The following is a 20,659-nucleotide window of genomic DNA, read 5'->3' on the forward strand; positions in this document are numbered from 1 at the left end:
ACTCACTGGAAGATCTTTTGCCCTGCTGTATACCCATCTAAAGTGCATACCACAGTGTTAACCTCTTTTAGATTACAAGGAACAGACACACTCAAGTTAGTGATGGAGATTTATTGAAGCATTCACAGGGAAATAAGGAAGACAAAAACAGCTACACAGGCAGCCTCACAGAACAGAAACTTGAAAATGGTTCATGATCCAAAGCAGCTCTAGAGCCTGGCTTATCTTTTCACCCCCTCAGCTGCAGGCATCTGTTGCTCCCTTCTCTAGTGCTTCCCAAAATGGTGACTCAACTTCTTTCTGGCTGTATTTATACTCCTCCTACTGCTACTGACTACTTTCTCTCTGCTCTCTTCTTCGCTAGCCTATGGCCTTTGGAGCCTCACAGCTTCTGGGCCTCCTGGCTCCTGCAGCTTCCTGGCTTCTGGGGCTTCAGTTCCAATGGATCCAGGGCTTCTCTGTGCTGTAACTTCTGCTTGCCTTGTATATCCTGCTGCCTCTTTGATTCCTGTTGCCGTGCTGCCACACAGTTCCAGCTACCTTGTGGCTCTTGCAGTCTCATCGCTTCTGCTGCCTCGTGGATCTTGTCTGTTCAAGCCTTCTGCTGCTTCGTGGATCTTACAGATTCAGGGTTTTGTTTCATGGTTTCTGTTCCTCATGGCTACTGCTACATCATGGCTCCTATTGCTTCATGGCTTGTGTGTCCTTCTGGCCCATTGTCTTGCTGCTTCATGGCTTCTGCTACCTTGTGGCCCCACATTCTTATGTCTCATGGTTTCTGCAGCTTTCTCCTTGCTTTCACTGTTCAGTTTGACACCCCCTCATCCACCACCACTTCTGCCTTGCTAAATTCTAATTAATTGTTCTCTTCTTCTGAATGCCTCAAATTTGGCCTCCCTGAAAAAGGATCTGATTGTTTCATACAATTGCCATTTGACACAAGCCATCCCTAGGAAGTAGAGTTCTTATGTCAGTCGACCTAACAGGCTACTAGCCAGCCTAGAAACTGGCTGTCCTTGAGTAAGATGCTATCCCGACTTAAACATCTGTGGCCAGGATTGTGAGGTCACATGGTACAGAGCATGGCGACTCATGCTTAAGAAACCCTTTAGAAGGGACTGTGGGCATGGCAGGTCTGCTGAAGGCTTCCAGAAGGGGGCAGTGTAATTGGCAAGCTTCTTGTTGGCCTGTCCAGTACATCGACCTTCAGGGCCAACAACCTAAGTCCTACCTTCTCCCTGGCCTCCTCTGCCTGTCTTGATCTGCAATGGGAGAAATCAAAGCTCTAGGGATGATGTGGAAAGAGAATCTAGGTTCCAGTTCTGGCTCCAACACTTCCTAGTAGTGGGGCCTTGGGCAAGTTCCTTCCCCTCTGAGTCTCAGGAAGGGGTTGGACAAAGTCTGTAAGTTCCCTTACAGGTCTGACATCTGGGCATCTCCCTTTAGGTTACTGTATATTAGGGACATGAATTGTATCTGGGGAAGCCCTCAAAAACATCTGAGGTAGGAAAGAAGGAGTCAGAGTCCTGGCTTAGAAGAGCCTCACTGCACACAGGAGGTGCTCAGCCAAGATTTATTGAACTGGATGAATGAAACAATGGCCGGGGGGGGGGAGGAGGGGGAGGGGGAAGACCACACAGCACACAGAACGTTTACCTAACTTGAAAGGGGAATTCTAGTTGCTGAGGAGGCTGGGAGGAGATTCTGATTCAGATGGATGGGGAAGGAGAGTGACTGAGATAGGGTAGGAATCTTAGCTATTCATTCTATCCTCAGTCACCCTCCATATCCAATAATCAGTCATCAAGTCTGGTTCATCATCTTCCCTTGATAGCTCACACCTTATCACCTCCAATCCATCCCCACTTCCTTGGCCCTTGAGCAGGCCTGGTATTTTCAATAGTTCCCTAACTAATCTGTCTCCATTCTCTCCATCACAAATGCATTCATTCATGCATTCATTCATGCAAAAACTATTTACTGGGTACCTGTTTTGTCTCAGGCATCATGCTTACTGCTGGGGATATACCACTAGCCAAGATAACCCCAGAACCACCCTTATGGTGTTTACAGCTTATTCAGAGACAAAACAAGCAAATATAAAACAGTGTGAGAATTGAACAGCAGGAAAGCTACAGGCATAAGAGCATACAGCATGAGCATCTAACATAATCCATTTCCACACTGGCTGGTCAGAAAGGGGTTTGTTAAAATCACATCTAATGTGACGTCGCCCTTGCTCAAAAGTACTTCATGGCTGCCCTCAGCCTCCAGCCCACAATTCCTAAACCTGGCTGCACCCTACTCATGTGCTTATCTTTATAAGCACTCAAGATCCTGAGCCCCCCACCCCAACTATGGAAATTGACTTTTTAGAGGTTGGGGTCCAGGATGTTCCAGGTGTTTCTGGTGCAAAGCCAGTCTGGGAACCACACTGTCTTATGAGGCAAATCTGCTCTTGCCAGGCTCCTACGACCCTCTTCAGGTCTGGTCGACTACCTCTCCAGCTTCATTTTCTGCTGCTTTTCCCCAGCACAGGAAACCTTATGTTTCAGTATTTCTGAAGTGCTTAACTGATTCTTGTTTTCAGGTCTTTGTGCCTACTGTTGCCACTACCTGGAAATTGCTTCCATGTCCTCCTCAACTGGCTAATTTCTGCCAGTTCCTCAAAACTCAGTTCAGGTGTCACCTTATAGACTAGGATGCTTCCCTGGACCTCTACCTAAGCTAGATGCTCCTCCTTTATCCATGTTCCTATCAGAGCATTGATCACACTGTTTTATGATTTGCCTCCCCAGAGACAGTAAGCTCCTCAAAGGCAGGATAAAGAGTTGACTCGTGTTTGCATCCCTGGTGCTCAACACCGTGATTCCCAGAGAGAAGTGACCAATTAAAGGTAGAGATTGTCATGTCAACTCCCTAGACCAAGGCTATTGGGTCCAGAACATAAGCAAGTCAATCTAGTGTCCTTCACCTAGACCTAGGGATTCCACTCTAAATCCAGCTTGCTCTTGGAAACACACCAGGCTATCTGCTCTGCTCTGGGCACACCCTTCGCTGAGCAGGTGTTGCCTTGTGATAATAGGAGGCAGTATGGCACAAGGGAAAACAGTGGGCAAGCACAGAGGAGATCCCAGCTGAAGTCTAGGTTTCACTGAACCAACTAGGATCTCAGATAAGTCATCTCACATCTCTGAACCTCAGGATTTAAATCCTTTACAGCACTTGTGTTCCTATGTACCAGGGCCTTAGCCCATTGCATCTCATGCAATGCTTTCTACCTTGTGAGGTAGGGATTAGTTACCCAGATTATTACCCACACCTACTGAATTAGATTTCCAGGGGTGGGACCAGAGCAAGGAGCTCCATATCCTTTGGACATGGGGGTGCAGCAGGTAACTGCTGCTTTTCATGATAAGCCCTTCTGTACTATTTTATTTTCTAACCAGTGTATATATTGCTTTGATTTTTCAAAATGGAAAAAGAAAATGCTTCACAGGTGATTCTGGTGCACAGCCACGGTTGATAACCACCCTCACAGTGGCAAAAGCACAAGACTGAATTGGAGCGTCTGGGTTCAGACCTTCACTGTTACCTGGCAACTGGGTTACTTAACCTTCCTGGGCCTCATTCTCATCTATAAAGTGGAGAAAAGCAATTGCTACCTATGATAATGTAGGTGCCAGCCAAATTGCTTCAGATGTATTTCATCTTCCTTACACCACTGCCAGGTAGGTGTATGTTATCTCCTTTCCTACGTGAGGAAAGGGAGGCTCAGGGAGGTGAGGTAACGGGCTCAAGTTTCTACAGCTAGGATTTGAACCAGGGTGACTCCCAAATTGTGCTTTTCCACATATGCCAGTATTTCCCAAATTACGGCACACATACCACTAATGGTATGTGACTTCTTTGGTTGAACAAAGACAAATTTATTTTGTTTTGATAGTTATGCCTTTTAATATGTATTAGAAAAATACATACTTAGCACATCAAACCCATGGTTTCACGGTTATTACTACTTAGGATGAAACTGAAGTAGATGACAATATTAGAGCTAAGACAACCTCAAGAAAAATATTGAGTAAATAGTACAGGAGGGCAATTTGGAAGTATCTATTAAAAACAAAAATATAAATAGCCTATGACTCTTCAATTCAACTTCAAGGAATCAACCCTAGGTAAATTTTCTCTCATTCACACATGCGCATGCACACACACACACACACACACACGATGCTGTGTAGTATCCTATAACAGCAAAAACAGAAAACAGTCTTATTATCCATCATAAGAGAAATGGGTAAATAAAATAAGGCAGAGTCACATCATGACAATCTATGTAACAATTACAAAGGATGAAGTATATCTACATTTAGCAACATGCATAGATCTCTCTAAAACATTGCTAAGCAAAGAAAGCAAACTGCAGAATGATTCAATATACCATCTGCATTGAACACAATGCTTTCAATGAACTCATATGTAAAAGTCCTAAAGTTGAGATGGATGTACAACAGACATGACAGTAATTAAGAGGGGGAGGGGGAATGGTAGCCAAGTGAAGCTATACTTATTTGTAACAATTTAATTTCTTAAAAAGAAAATGGATTCGTACATTACTTGGGTAATTAGAACTGACTTAACTTGAAAAAAACAAAAATGTAGTATACAGATCAGGACAAGGTGATGGTCTGACGGTGTATGTGAACAAACAAAGACTGACCTCATGGCAGCAGACTGCGCTGCCTCTGCACAGTCCCTACAACTAATGCGGTTAGTTCACAAAAGGAACATAACACGCATTCGGCTGGGATGTGGCCCAGGCTACCTCTCCCCTACTTCTTCATAACCCAGGTTGGGGCCTAGGCACTGAGTTATCATACATGATTGAAGCTACAGGGTTCCTTAGGCCCTCCATTTAACCAGGTTAAACCCCATCAGTGCCCTGGAACTTTCCCAATAACCAGGGCATTCAGAATTTCCCCAATTTCGAGGCTCCTTCTATCCCTAACAAGTGGGATAAGAAGCCCTCAGAGGTTAGGCATGACAAGGCTTATAGTTCTGAGGGGTTGGCACCTCGTGGGCTCCAAGCAGGGATAAGGCCTCCAGTGAGGAGATTGACATCATTAAATCCTATGAGGTAGGTAAACACTGTTAGCCCCATTTTACAGATGAGGAAACTGAGGCACAGAAAGGTCCAATGACTTGCCCAGCATCAAACTAGTAAGTGATAAAAAAAATGGGACTAGAACTGCCCCCAGAGCCGAGGCTCTGCTCCTATTACCCAACCAAATCCTACCAATTTGTCAAGGTCCAGCTCAAATGTGACCTCCAGGAAGCCTGGAGGTGATCGTCCTCTTTTCAAATTCAAAGAACCTATACATGATTCAGCTAACTACAGGAACTCATGAACTGACTAGCATCTCCTTAGTAGGAGGGTAGAGATCATGTCTCATTCAGTTCTGTATTCCTAGCTTAGAGACTGACAAATAGAGGATGTTCAGTACATGTTTGATAAACACACAAATGAATGAAAACATGAATGAATGAATGAGGGCGGTTTCATATAACTGCCTGAATCCTATGAGGTCCGGAATACCTTTGCCCAGCTCCGGGGTGCTGTCATACTAAGCTCTCTTGGAATCAAATTCAGCCTAGGCTCCTTCTAAAATGGGTCTCCAATATCTTTATTATTTTGCAAACACACCCACATGCGCACATGCAGACACATATACACACACATACATACCCACACACAAGCAAAATGAAAGGCATCCCACAGGACCCATGATTATGGGTGATGGGGGAAGGTGTGGGATGGGAGGAGGAGGGATGGAGAGATGGCCCTGTTCAGCTCAGTTCAGCTCAGCTCAGCACCTCCTTTCAGAGGCCAGGATGCTCCCTGAAGCTCAGGAATTTTTGCTCCAGAACTAACATCACCTCTGTTCCTCTTCGTGCTTGATAGCAGTGCCTAAATCCCATGATATATACCAAACAGGGACAGGAGGTAGGGGAAGGTTGGGAGCCAAATATCCAGAGATTGGGAGAGGGGCAGCTTAGGGATCCAGACAGGGCAGGAGGGCAGAACTACTGCTACTGCTCATTGGGGTTGGGGTTGGCATCTGGGTACTTGGTGAGGTCGAAGGTCAGGACTTTGCTGATCACACAGTCCCCTTGCTGAAGGAGGAGGGAGAAAAAGAAAAATAAAATTGTAAGGAGAGAATTAAGAGGGGTCTAGCACCCCAGGACTGGGGGCCTCTAACCCTCCTCCCTACATACCTGCCCAAAGCCCAGGCAATGGTTCTCTGGGTGTGAGAGGATGTGCTCGGTCCCATGTGCCTTCTCTCCCTGCCTACCTCTGCACTTTCCTCCTTTTCTCTGCTGTCTGGCTGCCTCTGCCTGGCCTTTCCACCTGTCCCCAAATGCAATGGCCCTGCCCAGCTGGGTTGGCTAAGCCTCTGGGGCAAGGCTCCAACAAGCCCAGATGGCCATTCAGGACCTGAGTCCCTATGCTCCCCCACCCCGATGCCCCTCTGCTGCAGCCTTCCCTTCCTGCCCTGGGGAGTCAGGCAGGAAGTGGGGCTGGCTCCTGAGCCAGGCCCGCCCTACCTCGGGGTAGACGCCAATGAGGCTCTCAGCCTTGGTGTAGAACTCCTCCTTGAGAGAAATGACGATGGCCTGGAAGTTGCATGTCGACTGCTCCTTGATGTAATTTGCCACCTGTGGGAGGGGCCTCCGAGCACTTAGCAGGGCTGAAGCCCTAACACTCCCTGTCTTATCCAGTCAGATCCAGAGTCAGATGGGATAGGGTAGGGGGTGGAGGGTGGGGAGAAGAGAAGCTGAGAGGAGGCCACTGACTAGCACAGTGCGGAAGACCCTGGGCCCAGCCTCCCAGGCACAGAGAGCAGGCGGCAGGAACAGCTAGGGCTCACTTAGGAATTGTTCCCTGAAACCCAGCCCCGACCTGGGGGACTCCCTCCCGGGCCCCACTTTTCCTTGCACCCACCTTGCCAATGTTGGTGTTATCCAGAGCAGCATCGATCTCATCCAGGACGAAGAAGGGGGCTGGCTTGTAGCTGGGAGGGAACCAGTAGGTGAGCAGACACTGATGGGTGCGGGGTGGGGCAGGACAGCCCCAGGGCCCATCACACAGGCCAGCTTCCCCTTCTCTTTCTTCAGAGACTAAAAAACCCAGGTCTAAATGTTGCCTGAGCCCCTAAAGGCCAACACCAACTGAGCCCTCCTCTGCATCCAGCCCTGTGCTCCAGGAGAAGACATGGTCCTCTCTGGAGCATCCAAGTTGGCTGAGGAAATAAAGCTGTCCTAAGCTCTGGCTATACCAACCAAACTACCTGGAGGTCTACCCCACCCACCCACACACCATGTTTCCCTGCCTCTGCATGCCTACTGGTCTCCCTAGCTAACTTCTACTCATCCTTTGCATTTCCCACTCAAGTGTCACCTGCCTTGAAAGCCTTTCCTGACCACCCATGCCCTCCCAAATTGGGTTGGTGGCCCTCCTCTGTGCATCCACAGCACACACGCTCACTCAGTTACAACACTTAGCTCACTGTCTGTTTACACATCTGGCTTCCACTAACCATGAGCTCCTTGAGGACAGAAACCATTTCTGACTCATCTGTGTCTCTAATACCCCAACAGGTTCTGGTACGGAGCAGCCCTCAAGAAATGCTCACTGAATGACGCTGTTCAATCAAGCACAAGGTTGGGGTGCGGGGGTGGGGGGTGTCAGACTCAAGTACTATTGGCATTCAGGAAAGGGAGGTCAGGGTATGCCAAAGTGGTCGAAGCAGGCTTCCTAGAGGAATAGGAGGAGGAGAATGAGATGTGAAGGGGTGGTAGGTGATGATCAAGCTAGATTTGCATGAAAAGGGCTTATTAGCCAGCAACCTTGTGAGCAAAAGCCTGGCAGTGGGACTGAATACATGCAAGGGAGGGCATGCTGAGTGGATGAGGGTGGATTGGGAAGACAGGTCCAGGAAACCAAGGGAACAGGGATGCAATCCAGAGTCCACCAGATCATCTTCACCTCTGCAGATCTCTGCATATCCTTGGACCCCAGAGCCTCCGGTGGCCTCAGTTCAGTCTCTCCACCAATTGCCCTGGGGGGCACAGCCTTACCTGTGGATGGCAAAGAGCAGGGCCAGAGCTGCCACTGTTTTCTCCCCGCCTGACAAGTTGTCCATAGGCCGGAAGCGTTTGCCAGGAGCCACACAGTTGTAGTTGATGCCATCCAAGTAGGGCTCCTCGGGGTTCTCAGGGCCCAGGAATGCCTGGGGGGAAAGGAGATGGGTCAGGGTCTGGGTCTAGATGGGGATGAGGACAGGAAACCTGGAGGGAAGAGCAAATCAAGATGGGTAGGGGTTAGCTGGGTAAGGGGCTCCAGCCTACCTGGGCACTGCTGTTACGGGACAGGGCCTTGTAGATCTCATCAATGTTGGTGGCCACAGATTCAAAACAAGCATTGAAGCGGTCAAAGCGCTCCTTCTTTATCTGTTCGAATGCCTGCTTGGCCTTCTTGGCTCGCTTTCGGGCTGCCTCAAACTCTGCCACAAGGGAAAGATAGATGACCCCTCAGTGCCCAGGCTCTGCCAAGGCTGAGGATCACGCCCTTGTAAAAATCACCTTCAAGTGATAATCCACAAAACGGGAACATCCCAGAGGGAGATGAATGCCTAGCAAGGGGCCCAGGAAGACAGTTAAACAATCACCTGTATCCAGTGGGCCAGCCACATGGTGCAAAGAAAGAAACATGGGCTTGCAGCCACATAACATGAATTCTACCCTGGGCTCTACCAGCAACCAGCCTGACCCATTCTCTCTAAACCTTAGCAGTTTTCTATTCTATAAAACAGGTGTGACAATCCCTACTGTTTAGGCCTCTTGGGAGTTGTTTTTTTTTTGCTTTCCTAGGGCTACACCCGTGGCATATGGCAGTTCCCAGGCTAGGGGTTGAATCAGAGCTGTAGCCGCCAACCACAGCCACAGCAATGCAGGATCTGAGCTGTGCCTGCGACCTACACCACAGCTCATGGCAACACCAGATCCCCGACCCACTGAGCGAGGCCAGGAATCGAACCCATATCATCACGGATAGTAGTTGGTTTCATTTCTGCTGCACGACAAGGGGAACTCCCCTCTTGGGAGTTCTGAGTAAGAAAGCATGTAAAAACAGGAGCTACTGGGATGCGTAACAGGCCCTTGCCATACATCTAGCCTCATGCCTTCATCTTAGGCCCAAGTTAAAGAGGGACCCTTACCATCTGAGGTCTCCTGGAACTTGTCTCGGACACTTTCCAGTTTTTCCATGGCCTTCATGTTGGGGGCAGCAATACGCTGGAGCACACTCTGCTGCTCATTCAGCTTCTGCTGCAGTGTGTTCATCTCCTGCTTGATCTCCTCTTCAGCCTGGGCATCCTGCAAACCCCAGGCCCAGTAACATCAAGAAGGGTCTATGGCATTGCCTGACCAAGCAGGGGCCTGGGCACTTGTTCCCATGCAGAAAGCAGGTTCTTTTTCCCTAACTCTCCTCCTCTCATCAGGTCCTGTGCATGGTAACCACTCCCACCATCCCTGGCGATTACAGGCTGACATCACTTTTCTCATCTCTAGCCTTTCCCCCAGGCCCTGTCAACCTTCCCATTTCTCAAGAGGAGCAGCTGGTGGTGCCCCTCTCTGGCTCTCAGCCCAGGCCATGAGCCAGCACCATGCCAGGGTGACCTAGAGGCTCCCACACAGGTTGGTCTGAACTCCACTTACAGCTCTACGATGAATAAAGCAACTCACGTTTTCTGCTCAGATCACTACTCCTGAGCAAATTCCACTTGAACTTGGTTTTAGGCCTTATGGATATTGCAATGCATGTCTGGGCTTGTGCCTTTCTTTCACTTTTATTCAGTAAATATTTACTGAATGCTTTTCAATGCCAGGCACTGGCCCCTCATATCCTGTGAGCCATGGCTCCTATGCTCACAGAGCTCATGGACTAACAGAGGAATGCATATAAGTAAACAATCAGAACATCGTATGATGAATACCCAAGCAATGATAAACAGATGGGTGATGGGTTAGCACACAAGGGCACCTAACTCAAACTCTGGGTCTAGGGAAGGCTTCCAGGAATATTTTTAAGCTCAGGCCTATAGAATGAATGGTGAGGACAGAGAACGAAGAGTCTTCTATGCACACAGGAGTATCACATACAAAACCTGGGTTTGTTCATGGTTCATTCAAGGAAATCAAAGCAATTCAAAAGAGGAATCAACTTTAATGAACTTAAAACACCAAACAAATAAAGGGAAATTCAATATGGCAGTAGTAGCAATTGTGCATGTACGTGGTCGAAGAAGCCTGATGATACAGGACATTTTAGGCCTTATAAAAAACTTGGACTTTATCCCAAAGGAAGTGAGGTACCACTGAATAACTTCAAGCATAGGAAAGACATGAACAGTTATGTTTTTTAGAAAAGCCCTTCGGAATATCTCTATATATTGCTATGGAGAGATCTCCTGGACACAGCATAAGTGAAATATGAAAGGTACACAAAAGAATGCTATTTTTCATCTAAGAGAGGGAATATATTTGCTTACAAATACATTTGTATTTTAAAAATACAACAACAACAAAAAGATAACCCCCAAACTAAAATGGCTACACATAGAGGAAGGGAGGTGAAGAGGACAAGGAAGCTAAACTTCTCTTCATGTACCTTGTATTATACTATTTTATTTTATTATTTTATTTTTCTTTTTAGGGCTGCACCACAACACATGGAGGTTCCCAGGCTAGGGACTGAATCGGGAGCTGTAGCTGCTAGCCTACACCACAACCACAGCAACGCCAGATCCAAACCGTGTCTCCGACCCACACCACAGCTGCTCACAGCAACGCCAGATCCCTGACCCACTGAGTGAGGCCAGGGATCAAACCTGCAACCTCATGATTACTAGTCAAGATTCATTTCTGCTGCACCACAATGGGAACTTCTATACTTCTAATTTTAGAACCAAATGAAGAATTTACATAATTATAAAACAAAATTAAATTAAATCAAAATATGAAAAACACTGGGTAAAAAAACTATTGGGGAACAAGATATCCACAAGATGCCAAAGAATCACCCTAAAGATTCCTTATTACTTACAAAAGTAAAAGTATATGTTTTGTATTGAGAGATCTGGCAATTGACACCTTAACTGAAGATCAAACTTAACATCATGAATAGTGGGTCTCACTGACATTATGTGTCTCCTGACAGGATACAATATAAGGTACACAGTAAAATGTTCTTGCCAAAAAATTACTTAACTCAAATCCATCAAGCCTCCAAACTAGATCAAACTTCCAATTTATAGGAAATACAAGGTTAGGAGGAACCAATTAAACAATAATGAAAGGAAACTAACATACCCATAATGTACCCATAACATATCCATTCTTCAAGACAACACACAGACTGTTCAAAATATCAATGTTGAAAAAAGGCTCTACATTAAAAGAAATTAAAGAGGAATTCCCATTGTGGTGCAGTGGTAACGAATCTGACTAGGAACCATGAGGTTTCGGGTTTGATCCCTGGCCTTGCTCAGTGGGTTAAGGATCTGGCATTGCCGTGAGCTGTGGTGTAGGTTGCAGACGCGGCTCAGATCCCACGTTGCTGTGGCTCTAGCATAGGCTGGTGCCTATAGCTATGACTAGACCCCTAGCCTGAGAACCCCATATGCTGTGGGAGCAGCCCTAGAAAAGGCAAAAAAAGGACAATAAATAAATAAATAAATAAATAAATAAATAAAACTAAAGAGACAAAACAACTGAAAGCAATGTATGAATTTGATTGGATTATAGCTTTAAAAAATAACTACAAAAGACACTTTGTAACAAGTTGAGACATTTGAATATGGGTGGGACATTAGATATAAAATTAATGTCCATTTCCTTAGGTATAAAACTGAACTGTGGTTATGGGGGAGAATCTCTTTTTCAGCATGCTGAAGAATTTAGAGTTGACACTTGCAACTTCCTTCAAATAGTTCAGCAAAAACAAAAAAAGTGCACAGTGCAGAGGGAATCAAGAGAGACAAGAGAGAAAGCAAACTGGAAAACTGTTCATTGGTCAATCTAAGGTGAAAGGCATATGAGTGTTCTGTGTACCACCCTTTCAATGTTTCTGAAGGTTTGAAAAGCAAAATGCTAAAAAGCAAATCCTTGAGGCATTCCTGTCGTGGCTCAGTGGTTAATGAATCCGAGTAGGAACCATGAGGTTGCAGGTTCGATCCCTGGCCTTGCTCAGTGGGTTAAGGATCCGGCGTTGCCATGAGCTGTGGTGTGGGTCGCAGACATGGCTCGGATCCCATGTTGCTGTGGCTCTGGTGTAGGCTGGTGGCTACAGCTCCGATTCAACCCCTAGCCTGGGAACCTCCATATGTCGCAGGAGTGGCCCAAGAAATGGCAAAAAGACAAAAAAAAAAAAAAGCAAATCCTTGAAAAACTGCAAACTAAAGAAATCTGACTATAATTAAACTCAGAGGATTGTTTCAAATCACTTTAAAAACATAGGAACATGACTGTCCATGCTCAATGAGCCATTAGCTTAATGACAAAAAGAACGAGGAAATCTTAAACAGCAGTCAATCAAACTGTTACTAATAATATTTTATTATAGTTTTCTATATATAGGAGAGGAAAAAGTAAATATATTATATGCTAGAAACCAAGATTTTTAGCAAGAATAATCAGAGACTCAAACACAAAATCAATGTTAAACTGAAAATTACACTTTCAACTGAATCAACTCATGATACATTTTCCCTTCAAAATAAAAAATATATTTTCTAGCCAGGTCTACTGAAAAGTTCTGAAAGCACTGAGCAACACAGCAGTCATGAACACTCCAGTGTCCAGATGGTAGTCGCTAAATAATAGCATTTCCCACTAAAAGAAGTCGGAGCTTCTCAGAGAAATGGCTAATTCCAGACCCGGGGTGGGAAATGTAAAGGATGAGCAATGTAAAGGATGAGCCTGGACATACCAGAAAAACGAAGATATTAGAGACTACAAGAGTTGTGTCAAAATGCTTCAGAAGCCAACTTGAATGAGTTCCCACTGGCCAAAGATGCAATGGCTTGACCCAACAAGAGGGATAATAACCACAACAGAATGCAACACATTAAATGTGTTTAAATCCATAAATTCATAATGACACGAAAACAACTTAGTGGACACATCTTGAGAATGTCAAAGAACCGACTCATTATTTTATAAACTGGTAAATAAAGGGAAAGAATCAAGCATATATATCCTGCCTTTCCTATACAAACTACCACAGGGTAAACAAGTAAAGGATGAGAGGAAATCTCTACAGTATTCCAACTAATAAATGATAGAATAAAATGACCATTTTGCAACCCTTGACAAATTAGTGGATCTAGGAAATAATCATGGCTGCAAAACACACAAAAAGAGCCACAACCAGACATAAACCTCCTGAAGGAAGTAACGATGTCACTTATGAAGTAGTCTAGACCAAAACAAACCCCAAAACTTGAATCTAATCAAATTTCTAGATCTGAGCTGTCCAATATGGTAGCCACAAGACATATTTGACTATTAAGCATGAAAAATGCAGCCAGTGGGATTGAGGAACTAAAGTTTTAGTTTTATTGAATGCTGGCTAATTTAAATGTAAAAAAATGATAATTCATTTACTACAAAACTTTTTAAGTGTATTTGGAACAACTTCGGTACGTGGTTCTTTTTCAATAATAAATTTTAGGATATCTAAATACAGATCAATTATTTCTGAGGAAAACTTAGCATCGAGATTGGGATGTGCTAGAAGCGTATAAGAGATAACGAATCTTGAAGACTCGGTACAAAGATATTGTTAAATTCCTCATCAATAATTTCTATACTGTTTACACACTTTAATGTGTAAACATTTCAAAATTCTTTTGGATATACTAGGTTAAACAAAATATAGCAATTTTTGTGGCCATGCCCATGGCATGTGGAAGTTCCTGGACCAGAGATAGAACCCACGCCACAACGGTGACTAGAGCCACTGAAGTGACAACAGCTCATCCTTAACCTGCTGAGCCACAAGGGAACTCCAAAATATAGTATTAAAAATTAATTTCACCCTTCAAAAGTTACATATGTGGGTTATGTTTTATCTCTATTGAGCAGCACTGATCTACATCTAACTACCCACTTACAAAAACTATAGGGAACAGCAGAACTTATTTTTTTGCTTTGTTCTGGGGGAACATTTAAAAAAAAAACACAGGATACAATCAACAAAACACAGAATGCAGAAAATCCTTCAAGAGAAATGAGTGAATTTCTTCAACAACAATAAATATTGCAAGGAAAAATGAAACAGGGGGAACTCTTGGATTGAGACTTAAGAGACAGTATCAACTAATCACTATATCAATCATCTCTCATCTTATTTGACTCTCAATTCAAGCAAGCAAACTGAGTGTATGTATAACAATCGGGGAAATATAAACACTAATCATAATATTAAGGACTTAATAACATATAACTTCAATGTTATTCCTTTTTGGCATGATAATAGCTCTAAATTTTTTTTTGTCTTTTCTAGGGCCGCTCCCGCGGCATATGGAGGTTCCCAGGCTAGGGGTCCAGTCAGAGCTGTAGCTGCTGGCCTACGCCAGAGCCACAGCAACACGGGATTCGCGTTCACGGCAACGCCGGATCCTTAACCCACTGAGCAAGGCCAGGGATCAAACCTGCAACCTCATGGTTCCTAGTCGGATTCGTTAACCACTGAGCCACGACAGGAACTCCTAGCTCTAAATATTGTAAAGAATTTTATCTTATACAGACATATTCTGAAGTATTTACAAATGAAATGACATGATGCCTAGAAGTTATTTTAAATAACCTGGGGGTGAGGAGGAGAGGGGAGGATGGTGTGTGTATGGGGGCACACATTGAAACAGTTTTGGTCATGAGCTGATAACTGCTGAAACTGGCCATGTAAGAGAGTACTGTACTATTTTACTTTTGCATATGAAGTTTTCCATAATAAAAATCTAATGGCATTCCTGTTGTGGCTCAGCAGTAACAAACAACTAATATTCATGAAGACGCAGGTTTAACCCCTGGCTCCACTCAGAGAGTTAAGGAGCCGGCGTTGCTGTGAGCTGTGGTTTAGATGCGGCTCGAATCTGGCGTTGCTGTGGCTGTAGCTCTGATTCAACCCCTAGCCTAGGAACTTCCATATGCCCTGGGAGTGGCCCTAAAGAGACCCCCCCCAAAAAAAAAAATCTAAAAATAAGAACAACAAAAATCAACTTGAAGTGGCTCCCACTGGCCAAGAATGGGACAATTTCAATATCAAAAAGAAAAATGATTCCAAATAGACTTAAACAAACTAAAATACATTTCAACACTTACGTTTATAATAAATACATATTAAAAACCACACTGGTCACCTTTAAAAGTTACAAAGGCAACCAACTCATTCTGAAAGCTGGTAAATAAAGGCAAAGAATTAAGTATTTATCCTACTTTTTCTATATTAACTGCATTTCAAGGGAACTAAACAGTTGATGTGAGTTCTTTTTGGGAATCCATTAATAAATGCAGGAGGAATGAAGGAATCAGAAAATTAGGATTTGGCAACCCTTGATGCATCCAGGCAATGATCGTTTGTTAATAGCTGGTAAAACCAGCTGTGAAAGGCTGATAGGGGCTTGATGGGGCTAAAAACACCTGAACCTGGTGATCATGATAGTTTTTCCTTTTTTAACATTATAGTATATACAATTTTAAACATACACAAAAACGCAAATAATATAATGAACCCCCATGTACTTATTATCAGCTTCAAAAATGGCCAATATTCTGCCATCTATACCCAATTCTTTTCTATACTCAATTATTTTAAAGCAAACCTGAGACATTTCATCCATAAATATTTCAGCATGTATCATTCTCTAAAACAGGGTTTCTGGAATTCCCGTCGTGGCTCAGCAGAAACAAATCTTGACTAGCATCCATGAGGACGCAGGTTCAATCCCTGGCTGTGAGCTGTGGTGTTAGGTCGCGATGCCACTCAGATCTGGCATTGCTGTGGTTGTGTCACAGGCTAGCAGCTACAGCTCCAATTCATCCCCTAGCCTGGGAACCTCCGTATGCCGCAGGTGCAGCCCTAAAAAGACAAAAATAAATAAATAAATAAATAATAAGACAGGGTGTCTGAATCTCAGCACTAATGACTTTTTGGGCCAGATGATTTGTCGTGGGGGCTGTCCTTTGTGCACTGTAGGATGTTTAGCAATATCCTTGCTGTCTACCCACTAGATACTGTTAGTAACATCTGCCCTAGTTGTGACAAGTGGGTGCGACAAGACATTACCAAATGTCCCCTGGGGAGGCAAAATCCACCCCACCCATTGAGAGTGACTATTGCAAAAGATATGGATATTTAAAAATTAAAACCACAATGAGGGGGAGGAGTTCCCTGATGGGCTAGTGGTTAGGATCCCATGATTTCACCATTGCCAGCCAGGGTTCAAACCCTGGTTTGGGAACTGAGATCCCACCTCAAGCTGGTACACATTACAGCCAAAAAATAAATGAAACTACAATACCATTATCACCTTAAAAATATTAAAAGTAATTACTGAACATCATAAACTATTCTGGTCAGTGTGCAAATCATCCTGATGGTGTTATTAAAAAATTTTTTTTATAGGTTTTCAAAGCAGGTTCCAAATAAGGTGCCTATGTTGCAATTGGCTGATATGTCTCTTAAATCTTTTTTTTTTCTTTTTTTGTCTTTTGTCTTTTTAGGGCCACACCCACGGCATTGGAGGTTCCCAGGCTAGGGGTTGAATCAGAGCTGTAGCTGCCAGCCTACACCACAGCTCACAGCAACGCCAGATTCTTAACCCACTGAGCAGGGCCAGAGATCGCGCATTCTCACGGATACTAGTCAGGTTCGTTAACCACTGAGCCACAACAGGAACTCCTCTTAAATCTCATGTAATCTATAAATTCCCCTTCCTCTCTTTCCTTTGCAATGGATTCAAGGGAGGGCCACACATTCTAATTGGTTGATTTGACTCATAGTCTACAGAAGTTCTCCATTTCTGTTTATTTCTTTCTTCCCGTTTACTTATGGAAGAGACCACATCTTTAGTCCTTTAGAGTTTCCCACAGCCTGGAATTAGCTAACTGCATCACTGTGCTTTTATTTAATATGTTTCTCTGGCACCACTGTTTCATATAATTGGTGGATATAAAAGCTTAATCAGATTCTTGTTTGAGCTTTTGGCAAGAGTATTTCATAGGTAATGTTGAGCATTCATCAATCCTATCATTACAAAGATAGAGAGAATTGATACTCAGTGTCTATTGATGGGATGCAAAAGGAAGTTCACAGGTACACAGCACCACCTATGATAAAGTCTTGCCAAAAATAAAAAATGAATCCCAATCCAATCAAACCCTAGATTTAACTGCCAGTTTATGGGAAACACAGGGACAGAAGAACATGTTAAATAACATCATAAGATATAATCAGTCAAATTCAGAATAGAGAAAATTGTACAGGACCAATGACCCAGTTTCTTCCACAAATAGGAAGAAAAAAATAAAAAGGGATAAGAAAATGTTAGACCACAAGAGACCAATTTTAACACATGGACCTCACCTGAATCTTGATTTAAACACACAAATAATATTTTTAAAAAAGATATTTATGGGACATTCATGGAAATCTAAATATTTATTGAATATTAGGTATTACAGAGTTACTGCTAATTTTTTGTATAATATTATAGTTACAATTTTTTTTGTCTTTTTAGGGCCACGCCCGAGACATTTGGAGGTTCCCAGGCTAGGGGTCCAAACAGAGCTGGAGCTGGCGGCTGACACCACAGCCACAGCCACAGCCACGCCAGATCTGAGCCATGTCTGCAACCTACATCACAGCTCATGGCAATGCCGGATCCTTAACCCACTGAGTGAGGCCAGGGATCGAACCTGAGTCCTCATGGATACTAGCCAGATTCATTTCCGCTGAGCCACAATGGGAACTCCTATAGTTACAATTTTTAAAAAGAGTCCTCCTAGAGATATATGTTGAGGTAATTATGAATGGAATATCTGGAATTTGATTTAAAATATGCCAACCAGGAGGGGGAAGGGTATTTTCAGGATTGACCATATGTCTGTCAATCATCATATGTCATATGTCAATTGTTGAAGGGGAGTGATGGGTACCTAGGGTTCATTATGTCATTCTCTCTACTTCTCTATAGGTTTGAAAATTTCCATAATAAAAAGTTTGAAAAAATCAAGTTCCCATGACTATAATGATGGGTTGGAAAGCATCCGAAACTATTTAGGAGGCTCCTGCAATAGTCCATGTGAGAGGTGAAAGCAGCCTGCACTAGAAACACAGTGGAAACAGAATAAAGTCGGATTCAATAGATATTTAGGAGGGAGAGTCAACGGGGCTTGGTAATTCAGTGAATATGCACAGTGGGAGAGGGAGTCAAGGACCAGGCTCAGATTTCTGGTTTGAACCTGTGGCTGGCACTGAGGAGAGGAGGCAGATTTGGGGAGGAAGGCTGGGGTCTGAGATGTGTGCCAGACTAGCGTAGAGATGGCAGCTGAAGACAGGGGAGTGGAGGAGACACTCAGGATGAGAGAATGCCACGTGAGAAGGAAAGCGTGCCACCCGGGACAGAGCCCTAAGGAACACTCGAGGTCTATCTGTTCACTGTACAGGAGCCCTTTCTCCGTGTATCTGGGCTGAGAGTGTATACAAGTGGAAGGGGAAGGCCGGCAGCAGGCAGGGACGGGGACAACTGGGAGTGGGGGTGAAAGACGTGCCTGTGCCTGTGTGTGCACATGGGGGGAGACCCTGGATCACAATTCCACCCACCCTCCCTTGCCAGCTCACCCCTCTTTCCAGCCATGGTCTAACTCCACAGGACCCCTAGATGGGCTGACCCTTGATGGACAGCTGGGAAGATCTTACCTTCAGATCCTCACACAGGTCACCATAGTCAATCTCGATGAGGGCCTCTCGCGCGTAGATATTGGAAGTTCGTTGGGAGCCACTCACTGAATCCTCCCCCTGGGAGCTACCCTGCAATGACGAGAGGGAGAGTCGAATGGAGCCGACTGGCCATGAGAGTGCTCCAATAGAGGGGGCTGGGGGCTCTTCCGCATCCTTCTATGTCTTTGAGAAGCACCTTATTAGAAAGCACTTGTGGCAGAAGGAAGAGCAGCTTTGAAGGCACAAAGACCCAAGTTCAAAACTGGGCTCTACCGCTGACTAACGGTGTGACCATGGGCAAGCCACACCATCGGGTCTCGACACCAGAAGCGTCATTTAGACACACGAACCCTCATCTGTACTGTGGGCTAATGCCTGCCTGGCAGGGCTGTGCTTAGCATTAGGAGCACTTATAGCACATGCTACCATGATGCCTGGCACGCTGCCAGTGTTTGAAAGATTTTACTGAATTAAACAGAAATGCTATTTGGAAAGAAAGGAGGGAGAAAGATGTGGGACTGAGATACATGTTCAAGTTAAGGACAAGATGTCCGCAAACCTCCTCTCAGTTAACATTCCCACCTCCTTGCTACCAAGCTTCACTTCCAGTGGATAAAATGCCTTGGCTCTTCTATTGGCTGGTGTTGCTACCTTTCCCATAACTAAGCTTGGTCACCTCTGCATTGCTGATGTCCCTTACCCAACCCTCTCCTGGCCAACTTCACTCACTGCAGCTAAACCACCAGCCCTCAGGGCCCTCAGCTTCCATCTTCCTTTCCTCTTGGCTAATGTCCCTCAATTCCCACTTCTACCAATATCCATCACCTGCTGGAATTAACTTAGCTCAAGTCCCTAAGGCTAATGAATGATTTCCTCGTCTCTGGGCTTACCTCCCTCACCACCCACTGACATACAGCCCTACCCCAATTCAACTTCCCTCTCACACCAAGGCTACACTACCTTTCACCCTATCCGGCCCTCACAGCCTCACCCTGCCTCATCTCCCCTGTGCCTCTCCTTTTGTCCCTCACCACCCCACCCACCATCCTTCTCTTACCTGCCCTCCCTGGCTACCTTCATCCCCCATCCCTTGTTATGTTGTTCGCAGCCTACCCCCACCACCAGCCATGACACTCACTTCCTCCTGACTAATATCGTCCATGGTGCCTTTAGACAGTGGCAACTTGATGTCCTGCATCTTGCAGGCCTGTAGCAGGTTGTGGCGGTCACTGCGCTTCTGTTCAAGCTTGGTCTCAATGGCTGTCACTTCCTTCTGTAAATGGGTCATTTCCCTAAGAAGATCCAGGGAGACAGGAGAGACTCAAATCTAGCAGGCTGCCTGTACTGTGTACTTCCCCCAAGCCCAGGCCTGAACACACTCACTTGTTGGCGCCCCCTAGTTTTTTACGAATCTCCTCCATCTCGTGGTTCTTGTCATTCACCTCTGACTTCTTGGCCAGGTGCTGATTCTTCAGGTCTTGCAGCTGGGCCATGGTCTCATCTATAATCTTCATGTGTCTTTGCTCCTCCTGGTCCCAGCAGAGGAAACAGGACAAGAAATGAAGGCTTTCCCCATCTCACCTTGGGATCATC

At 44.9% G+C, this 20,659-nt stretch overlaps 1 protein-coding gene across 2 annotated transcripts in view; it reads right to left on the minus strand.

Annotated features, from left to right (window-relative positions):
• The window catches only part of SMC1A (structural maintenance of chromosomes 1A), a 48,912-nt gene that overhangs the window by 6,469 nt on the left and 21,784 nt on the right, over positions 1-20,659 (minus strand). Inside the window, exons 17-25 of one of the 2 annotated variants that reach the window (XM_047765566.1) lie at positions 20,450-20,595; positions 20,205-20,358; positions 19,046-19,156; positions 9,282-9,438; positions 8,413-8,567; positions 8,143-8,294; positions 7,007-7,076; positions 6,610-6,720; positions 97-6,177 (exon numbers count right to left, since the gene is read on the minus strand). In XM_047765566.1, the coding sequence (XP_047621522.1) occupies positions 6,094-6,177; positions 6,610-6,720; positions 7,007-7,076; positions 8,143-8,294; positions 8,413-8,567; positions 9,282-9,438; positions 19,046-19,156; positions 20,205-20,358; positions 20,450-20,595 (1,140 nt within the window). In that variant the 3' untranslated portion in view covers positions 97-6,093. Of the gene's footprint in view, positions 1-96; positions 6,178-6,609; positions 6,721-7,006; positions 7,077-8,142; positions 8,295-8,412; positions 8,568-9,281; positions 9,439-19,045; positions 19,157-20,204; positions 20,359-20,449; positions 20,596-20,659 lie in introns of those variants that run through there. The other variant, XM_047765567.1, reaches the window with a different exon arrangement.

The sequence above is a fragment of the Phacochoerus africanus genome, chromosome X (genome assembly GCF_016906955.1).
Source record: "Phacochoerus africanus isolate WHEZ1 chromosome X, ROS_Pafr_v1, whole genome shotgun sequence".
In the NCBI taxonomy this organism is placed as follows: Eukaryota; Metazoa; Chordata; class Mammalia; order Artiodactyla; family Suidae; genus Phacochoerus; species Phacochoerus africanus.